The following is a 10,130-nucleotide window of genomic DNA, read 5'->3' as shown; positions in this document are numbered from 1 at the left end:
CTTTTTTCAATAATCCTTAAAAAACAAAAACATTAAAAATTAAAAATCAAATTAAAAAACCCTAACGTCCTTGGCAACTGGCCTCACGCCGTTCTCAATTCTTCCTCGCGTCTCCACAGCACTCCCTTCCTCCATTGTTGCTGCACTCTGATAAGAGAATCACTAGAACGTGGCTGAGAGTTGGAGTCCCCTTAATTACCATATTCTCTACTCTACTTCTCTCATTCTACTTCTCATTCTCTACTCTGCTTTTCTCAATAAGAATGAAATTTGCAGTCCTAGGCAATTGGGTGGGTTGAGGAATGGAGAGGTTCACTGGTCTATTCTTCTCCAAAAGCCTGTCTGACAGAGAGGTTGAAGATTGAGGTACATACCCAATGTTTAGTGTAATTTTATTGTAAAAATTGTTGTATAGGTTCTTAACTTTGTGCGCCCTGCTGTTATTAATAACAGATGCCTATAATGCTTTGAACAATCAGCCTTATAGACGCCAAAAGGACAAGGAATTTACAGGTACCTTACGAACAAGGAATTTTAGCTACCTCAAGTTTTTTGTCTTAAAAATTGTCATCTACAGTAAAATTCATGTTTGCTTGTCTTCTTTATTTTCCTTTTTCCTGTTGAAGAAACATGCATGGAATGAACAAGTATTTATACTTTGTGAATGAATGAGGTTTTGCTATTCTTAGTCTGTATTTTATTTTCTGGTTATTATTTAGATACCATAAAGAAGACACTACGATCTGATGAAATTTTGAGTCACTGAGTTTAGGTACTATTGCAAATTACTGTTGCTGAACAATCACTTACTAGGTATGTTTGCTGAATGTGTATTATTGCAATTTGTTGGGGTCTAGCTAGCGTGTAGTTCACGGGTACTGGTTACTATAATGTCAACTGAATGTGTATTATTGCATATGTATTACAGGAATTTTATATTAATATTTGGAATCTTCAAGAAGCCGTTCAAATTTGGAGATGAGTGAAGAAAATGATGAGGTTGAGATTGGTGAGACTGGACTGGAAAAAACAATGAGCTCGGAAGAAACAACACAAGAACCTAAGGTAAATATGATTTTTAACACAGTTGATGAGGTGCTTGATTTTTATAAAAAATATGCAAATCGAGTAGGTTTCCCAATGAAGAAGAGATCATCGAAGAAAGGAGATTGTGGGGAGTTGAAATATGTGACTTTATCATGTTCTCGATCAGGGATCCCGCAAAGTACTGCAAGCAATGTCTTGAAGCCATATCCAAGCATAAAATGCAATTGCAAGGCTCAACTTAGGGCAGGTATATGCTTGGATGGAAGGTGGAAAGTGAACTCGGTCAAACTTGATCATAATCACGGATTAAATCCAAACAATGCTCGATATTTTAGAATGAATCGTGCAATAAGTTCGTATATGAAAAGGAAGATTGAAGTGAATGATAGAGCTGGAATAAGAGTAAATAAGAATTATAATTCAATGGTAGTTGAAGCCGGAGAGCATGAGAATATGTCATTCATGGAAAAGGATTGTAGAAATTACATTAACAAAGTTAGAAGATTACAACTTGGGGAAGGAGATGCAACTGCAATTCAAAAGTATTTCTTGAAGATGCAAGCTCAAAATGCAAATTTCTTTTATGCAATTGATCTAGATGAAAGTGGTCGGTTACGAAATGTGTTTTGGGCAGATTCTAGGAGTAGGGCAGCATATGAGGAATTTGGTGATGCCATTACATTTGACACGACATACTTGACAAATAAGTATGACATGCCATTTGCTCCATTTGTAGGTGTTAATCATCACGGGCATTCAATTTTGCTTGGATGTGGACTGATTTCAAGTGAAGATACTGATACATTTGTTTGGCTATTTAAAGTGTGGCTGGCATGCATGTCTGGGCTTGCTCCATGTGGGATAATTACTTATCAAGACAGGGCCATGAAAAATGCTATTGAGATTGTCTTTCCTAACACTAGGCATCGTTGGTGCTTATGGCATATAATGAAGAAGCTTCATGAAAAGCTTAAGAGTTATAAACACTATGAATCTATTAAATTTTCCTTGGAGAACATTGTGTATGATTCATTGACCAATATTGAGTTTGAAGATCGTTGGAAAGAGATGATTGAGAAGTATGAGTTACAGAGTAATGATTGGTTACGAGGCCTATATGATGAAAGACGTCGTTGGGTGCCAAGCTTTGTGAAAGGAAGTTTTTGGGCGGGCATGTCTACCACACAACGAAGTGAGAGTATGAATGCATTTTTTGATGACCATGTAAATTCTAAGACTACCTTGAAGCAATTTGTGGAACAATATGAAAATGCATTGATGACTAAGGTAGAAAAAGAGAACCAAGCAGAAACTAAAGAAAATTTGGAGATTAAGGAGTTGGCAGCTGATTCTGAAGAAAAGTGTGTGATTGTGATGGCTTGGATGCAGAAACTAAAGGAGCAATTGTCTAACCATGACAACGTTTGTGGGAGTACTCAACCAATTCCCAAGTCACCAACTGGTAGGAGCTTTGACAATTGTGTTAATGAAATTTCAAATTCGAAGAAGATACTTACCCTGTTAGCAGTCAGAAGCAAAGGTTGACCACCATTTAAAAGGAAGCAATCTAAAATGGAACAAATTGTGAGAAAGAGAAAAGAAGGAGAAAAGAAGAGCACATCTCAAGAAAAAAATACTAATAAAAGAAAAGGAATGAAGGTATGCAAATAAAATAGCTATTACTTATTTTGTTATGTTAAGTGAGTAAAATATTCATGCTGTACATGGTTGTATTTGTATATTTTTCAGGAGTTCCAGATGGTAGAAAGTGATGTTCCACCCACTGACAAAATTAGTTGTGATATAGTTGGAACACAAGAGAGTATTCTTTTTACTGTAAGAATATTTAGTTGTGATTCCCATTCTTTATCTTGGCCTTGATACATATGTATTTTTAAAATGAGATACTTGGTTTTTTTGTACTTCAGGATTCTCAAAATGCACAGGATGGTCATGGTGGTATGGATGATGATTAATACCCCTACATTTCCCATTCAAAATGTGAGTTGTGAAAAGATTCATCTGATGTTGTTCTATTACTTTTTTATTTAATTGTTTGATTTTTAAATTAGTGATGTATTTGAAATTATTTGGTTACTGGATTTGTTTATGGGGTTTGCTCAAACAGATTGTCCACATCACTTGAATGGAGAGTATATGATAGAAAGCACACGAACACATGAAATAAGGAAGTGCTCAAGTCCCATTTTGGTGTCCAGAAGTAATGGAGTTGATCTTGTACTCAACCACAAAATTAGTTTTTTTTTTTCTTTTTCCTTTTCATTCATATATATCACTATTGTAGCAATTTAATCTACATGATACTGTTAATCATGTCCATTCGTGGATTGGAAATATCATTATTAATTTCTATAGTTATTCTTCCAATATCAATGTTGTCTAATTACTTCCAGCATTTCTATTAAGAGTTACTTGGGCCTCCCTGCATTGTTGCCTAAGAGTAGGATGGTTATCATCCAGTCAGAAAGAACCACATTCAAAGAAACGCCAATACTGATCCAAAGAACCAAAACATATAATTCAATGAATTTCCTTACAAAAATATATGAGTATAGCCACTTATTCATCAGTGAGCATTTACAATCAAGACAGAGAAACCTATCTGCAATTGTAGGAAAAAAAACAAAAAAACAAAACTTGGGGTTGCAGAATTTGGACTTGTAAAATCACTCAATTTCCTTGTCATTGTAGACCAAGCTATGCAACGTTCAGATTACAGAATGTAAATATACTGCTTCAGAATCCAGTGTCACCTGAGCGACCCCTTGTGTGTAAATATACTGCTACAGAATCCAGTGTCACCTGGATTGAAGTAGAACTTTTCCTGGTAGCCTGCAGCAGAAAAATAGTGGCTTTTATCATAATCAAAAGATGAGATCAAATAAGAGGAACATTATGCAACTTGAAAGAAACTAACTGAGTTGTAATGGGCATTATTTGCCTCTTCAAAGAAACTAACTGGTATTACCACACCCAAAAAAGTACATAAGTATTACTGCCAAAAAAATACATAAGTTTTTGCATCCTACAGACCAAGCAATAAAATACATAAGTATTACTGCCAAAAAAGTGTTCCCAAGTCAATTAAGAACCTAATTTTTTTTTCCTCCAGTTTTCTTTCTAAAGGTTCTCCTGGTATGTTAGTAGCACGATGTAGAAACCAAGATGAGGACAGCTAGGAAGATCAAACCAAAATTGAAAAGCTATTGCCCAATGCTTTCACCTAAGAATTGTTGGATGATCATTGTAAGGCTTTGCTCGCTGAAAGAAGTCCTCCCTTTGTGCCTGACAGAAATAATGTCCCTCAAAAAGTTCCTGCAACAATCCAGCACCAATAAAAAGAAAAGACTACATATAAACTATCACAATTTGCATTTAATCACAAGTGTTATGATCTTTATAATTCAAATATTATCACATTCAGTGACATTATAGCCACCCAGTACCCACAAACTACATGCTAGCAAGACCCAACTAATTACACTAATCAGTTTTTACAACAAATTGCAGATTCAAGAAACAAAAACTAAGAACATGTACAACAATTTTTACAACAAAATTACTCTAAAAATTGGGTATGTACCTCAATCTTCAACCTCTCTGTCAGATAGGCTTTTGGAGAAGAATAGACAAGTGAACCTCTCCATTCTTCAACCACCCAATCGCCCAGGACTGCAAATTTCATTCTTTTTGAGAAAACTCTTAACTCTCACCAACAACAGTGGAGGATGGGGATGGATAAATTTAGTGGAGGAAGGGAGACAATGAGAGAAGCAAAGTAGAGAATACGGGGGGACTCCAACTCTCAGCCACGTTCTAGTGATTCTCTTATCAGAGTGCAGCAACAATGGAGGAAGGGAGTGCTGTGGAGACGCGAGGAAGAATTGAGAACGGCGTGAGGCCAGTTGCCAGGGACGTTAGGGTTTTTTAATTTGATTTTTAATTTTTAATGTTTTTGTTTTTTAAGGATTATTGAAAAAAGAAAAAGAAAAAATAGAATACACATGGCAAAACTGTTCATCTCGACTCACATGCCAACAAAAGTTCCTCGAGCAGAAAATAGCAGCTTCTGAGAGTCGCCCAATCCAAACCAACAATCAAGATTACTATTACAAATTTGAACAGTAGAGCTATCTCTTTTGAAGCATGCCAAGGGTATTGAATTTTACGTGGAACACAAACCAAGCTAGTAACTGAACTTTGCTAACCCCAACTCAAAATGGACTTACAAGAGCCAAATGTAGGGAATTTTGGGTTACCCAAAAAGGATATCAAAAAAAAGGACTCACAAGAAAACGCCCCAGATCCCTGAAGACCCAAATTCTCATGTCAGCACAGGTGGGATGCAAAGAGAGGTTACTAATACAAAAAATATGTCAGAAAATTCATCAACCCCCTTATCATTAAGATTTCACCTAAAGATTAGATTCCAAGAACAAAACCCAGTAGTAAGAGAAACAAAGGAAGAAATAGTGGCATTACAGTTCACAGAAGATCCATACAGAATTGGAAACAGTGTTTGGAAAGATGATTCACATAATCAAGTGTTCTCTCAAAAATATTCACCCTCCCCATCCAAAGCTAATGCTCAAACCTTAGGTGGCAGTTTGGCCTCTCAAGTTGCATGAAAGGGGTCATAAAGAGAGAATAAATTGTCCATTAATTTTTTGAATAAGATTTACAAAAGGACTTCCATAGTCTTCTCTTTGGCCTAGATAGAACCAAGAACATGTTCTCCAAGAGGTCCAATAAGTCTGTTAGCTTCCCGCCCCATGATCATTCAAGTTTCTACAAAAACTAAAGTTCCAACTGAAAGGAGAAGAAAAAGACTCTGGACACAAACTTGCGAGGAATATCATGTGAATTGAGATAATCTATATAATTGAGGAAAAAATGTACAAAAGTTACTACCTCCCACTCAACACTCTTCCCAAAACGTCACCCTCTTTCTGTTTCTCACCCCAACCTGACAATAAGAAATAAAAAAAGGAAGACCTTGAGAGATATCTTTTTGAGGACATCAAGTTTGAACCAATGATGAAAATGTCGGCCATGTAGGAAGTACCTGCCTTCCAATTTAAGGATATTTCAGGGGATATATCGATATCATTTCGGCATCAGTGTACATTGATGTTGTTGGTTTTATTTGGATTAGAATAATCATTAGATTAATTGGATACGTAGTTTGATTAAATGGTTGGGTTAGTAGATGGTTATTCAATTAAGATTTAATTTGGTTCATATTTGACTTAATTAGAGAGTTAAAACAATGATTCCAGATTGTTTTTGGTTTGAATATGCATCTTCTTTAGTATTATCTTCAAAAATCATGAAAATTTTCTGGGAGGGGGGACAAATAGGCTTACCCCTAGTATTGGTATTGGCATTCTAAAAATTTGACATATTGGATGATATACCGTCCTATCAAGCCAATATTTTCGTCCTTGGTTTGAACCACTAATCACAATTATGAAATTCCACCCATTATTGGGAAACCCATAGTTACTTCTAATACCTGCAACCCAAAGAGCCTCACTCTCCTCTTGCTGGAACCTCTATATCCACTTTCCAAGTAAACTTCATTTCTCCTTACCAAGTTCCAAACACCTAAACCCTCTTTTTCATTCACCTGTGACACCGAAGACCATATAAGCAAATCATCCCTAAACCCCTTAACTTATGCATCTCCTTTCCTTTTTCCCTGAGCCTAGTCAAACCATCCACCACAAGATTAAGTAAGAAAGGAGAAAGCAAAACTTCTTGCCTTAACCCTCTTGATGCTCCAAATTTACCCCTTGATCTCCCATTAACTACATTTGAAAAATTAACTGAGTTCAAACGCCCCCTTATCCACTTCCTCAAACAGCCCCAAAATCCTTTCGTTCCAAATCCAATTCCAAGAAAGCCCAATCCGCATAGTCATAGGCCTTCACAAAATCAAAGGCTCAAGTGCAAGCCTATGATAGCACCAATTTGATAACTAAAAATGTTTCTTGTCAAGGTTTAAGTGCAGAAAGTAAGTTAAAAGTACATTGGAACCACAATACAAACAAAAACTGTCAACTAGGTAACACTTTCTAATTTTAACACCTACATTTATAGAAATAAGTACAGTAAAACATTGAAATGGTTGACTTATGAAGTTTGAGTTGAAATAGTAAAAGAAAATCAAAGAGTGGTTTACTTCTGTCCACATATTATTTCCCACAAGGGATATTTCAATCTTGTTGATGTTCTTTTGCATACTCATAATTTAGCGTAATAGAGATTAATTCACAGCCAAAAAAAAAAAAAGTAATTCCAAAGTAAACAAAGAAGATCAAGCTTTGTATCTAAGATATGTACAGACCAGAAGCTTACCACTATAGAGACTAAAGCTAAAAGATCCCTCACACCCATTTGGCCCATCTCAGATAAGAGAATTGCAGCAAGAACTTGAAGCGACTTCAATCCCCCTTTCTTTCGTGGAGGTTTCTTTAACTTATGATCATTCGTCACGACCTTCTCCGTTGTTTCTTCATTATCATTCAGCCCATTATAATGACCAATAGCATCATGCTTTTTATGGCTTAACCGTGATTGAACGTATGCAACAGTCCCACCAGCAACCACGATACCAGTGGCAAGTAGTAAAGTTTTCCTGTGCAGTAATACATTATTAGCATAATGCCTCTTATCAAAAAGACAATAATACTAGAATAATTTCATTGCCAACTAAGCGAAGACACAGAAGGCATTGAATATAAGTAAGTTGAAGATAAAAGTATATATAGTAAGAAATAAAATACTTTCACCCTCAAACCGCACCATATGCCAGTACCCACCATAATAGTTATATGAGAACATAAGCAGAAAAATCAACACACAAGGAAGAGAATTCGGAGAAGAAAATTCAAAAATTAGTAATTTGGAAAAGAATACAAGCAAGAATTTGAAGGCTACACATAAAATTAAGACATAAATCGTGTAGTAGATCGGATCTAGCAACACCCAGATACGAACCAATCAAAGAATCAAACCCCATCAACAGAAATAGAGAAAAATGAACACTGCCCAAATCACTACATGTTTATCAGAGAGTAAATTGAGATTCTCAAGAAACGTCTAGGGTTAAAAATGATGCAATTAGCTACACAATAAGAGTCACTATTAAAAACTGTAAACAGAGATTGATAGATTGGTTGATTGATTGATTACCTCCTCGACGCCATGAAACTCCGGCCATGCTCAGTTAATTGCAGCAGCTGAAGCGAAGGCATGGCTGACCACTCAACAATCAAGCACCCAACTACAGCTACTGGGTGGCTCTGCTTCTTCTTTTACCTCTTAGGCTCTTCAGCTTCCCAAATGGACCGACATAACCAGCACTCTTTCTCTCTTCAGCTTCCCCTTTTTTTCTCTGTTTGGGCTTTTCTTCTTTTGTTGTTTTGGTTTGTGGGTTGAAATTAAAATTCTCTAGCCAGGGGGTTTAAAAAAGAAAATTAATAATAATGAGCGAGGGGCTTAAGATGAAAATAAAAAAGCCGACCGGGCTGGCCGAATTTGTCAGAAATTCTCATCTAACTAACCGTGTGACGTTTGATGATCATGTACAATTCATGGAGGGCAGCAGCGTAGGGAGATGTGTAGGTCTGCTGAAACCGTGGAAATGCTACCTTCTGTGGCTAAATTGGCTGTTTGCCTTCTTTGCGTGGGCAATTTGTCAATCCAACCAACCGGCTTCTTTTCCGACCCGAAATGTTCACATTTGTAAATGATGGAATTTCTAACTGCATCATTTAAAATTTCTGCAAATTTTAGTGTGCGGATGGATGTCATATATGTAGAATTTAGGAAATTATGGAAATTACGATTTCACATATTTAGATAATCATAAGAGATTTGTTTCTGAATTTTATCAGAAGTAAAAACACATAGTTTTAAGATAATCATAAGAGATTTGTGACTTGTACATGCTTCTTTATTAATGGTAGTTGAGAAAATGTATCATCATCTATATATAAAGTAAAAGACAAAAAATAATGAAACATTCAAATATCCCAAAAATATTGGTTCAATAAAATTTTTAAACACACAAATTTAATTAAAACTAGGTAAAATGGTAAAACACCACTGGCTTTTAAAAAAAACACAAAAAAAGTGTCCTGTTGTGCTAACATAGGTGAAGAACAGTTTACAACCTACAAAGAACTGTTTACAACCTACAAAGAACGGTTGCCCAGAAAAGAAGAGCTGAAGAACGTGGAGAAAACTTCCACAAGTTCAGAACCCACGACGCTGGCGATTTCCACGATTCAGAACCATGTTACTTATACTTTCTTCGTCCACTTTACGGCCACCCTTTTCTGCTTCAAAAATCCAAATTGCGGGTAAACACCTAGTGTAAGGACTGTTTAGAGCCAAAAACCTTCATTTCTCATCCCGTACTGCACCTGCTACCCTATAACTAAAGGTAAAGCATTAGTTTTTGTTGTATTTCTGCTTGTATATGTTTTTTTTAAAAAATTTAATCTCAAGCTTCCATGAAATTTTGATTGTTTGAGGAGAGTTTAAACACCATTCGCTGCAATTGGGTACGAAATCCAAGTACTAGAAGCCGTCGTTTGCCTAAATTTTCCAACCATTCTTCGGCTCAAAGGTATAAGTGATGATTGCCTCTATATTGGCTCATCCTCTTTCTATTATTTTGGAACTTATGTTTTAGTTGTTACAATGTTTGTTTGGTGCTCCAATAGGATTTTGGAATGATAATCATTATAAGATATGTAATATTTGAGAATACAAATTGATATACTTGCAATTTGGGAATACTAGACGTGCATCTACATCATATTTCGGTTCATTGACAACTTGACAATTGCTTGTTGCATTGATATGCCTTATATAATGTTTCATCTCATTTCTTTTAATCTATTTTTGTTGTTCTTTTAAGTGAATTGGATGCTATTCAATTGAATATTTGTTCTGAAATTTCTTTTACTATGTGCTTTTTGCTCTGTCAAATTTTTTTTTTTTAATAATAAAAAACTTAATGATATGTTTATCCATGATGTGTAAATAAC

At 35.7% G+C, this 10,130-nt stretch overlaps 2 protein-coding genes across 4 annotated transcripts; one reads left to right on the top strand and one right to left on the bottom strand.

Moving 5' to 3' along the window:
• Window positions 1-978: 978 nt before the first annotated feature.
• On the top strand, window positions 979-2,592 carry LOC117618077 (protein FAR-RED IMPAIRED RESPONSE 1-like). The gene has a single exon (XM_034347704.1). The coding sequence runs from the start codon at window positions 979-981 to the stop codon at window positions 2,590-2,592; it is 1,614 nt and encodes a 537-aa protein (XP_034203595.1).
• Window positions 2,593-3,596: 1,004 nt separating this feature from the next.
• LOC117617180 (ABC transporter D family member 1-like) lies at window positions 3,597-8,821 on the bottom strand. Of its 3 annotated transcripts, XR_004584293.1 has the most exons (5): window positions 8,637-8,821; window positions 8,266-8,523; window positions 7,429-7,708; window positions 4,292-4,383; window positions 3,597-3,900 (listed from the first exon to the last, which is right to left on the bottom strand). XR_004584293.1 is itself a non-coding variant. In XM_034346462.1 (4 exons), the coding sequence occupies exons 1-4, from the start codon at window positions 8,325-8,327 to the stop codon at window positions 3,867-3,869; spliced, it is 468 nt and encodes a 155-aa protein (XP_034202353.1). In that variant the 5' UTR covers window positions 8,328-8,820; the 3' UTR covers window positions 3,597-3,866. The 3 variants fall into 3 exon arrangements, 2 of the variants coding, with proteins under 2 accessions (XP_034202353.1, XP_034202354.1); XM_034346462.1 differs by having other exon boundaries at window positions 8,266-8,820; XM_034346463.1 differs by lacking the exon at window positions 4,292-4,383 and having other exon boundaries at window positions 8,266-8,820.
• Between the last annotated feature and the right edge of the window lie 1,309 nt (window positions 8,822-10,130).

Source organism: Prunus dulcis, chromosome 2, assembly GCF_902201215.1.
Source record: "Prunus dulcis chromosome 2, ALMONDv2, whole genome shotgun sequence".
Classification (NCBI taxonomy): domain Eukaryota; kingdom Viridiplantae; phylum Streptophyta; class Magnoliopsida; order Rosales; family Rosaceae; genus Prunus; species Prunus dulcis.
The sequence above is the reverse complement of the archived record's forward strand: the minus strand, read 5'-3'. Positions and strand labels throughout refer to the sequence as shown.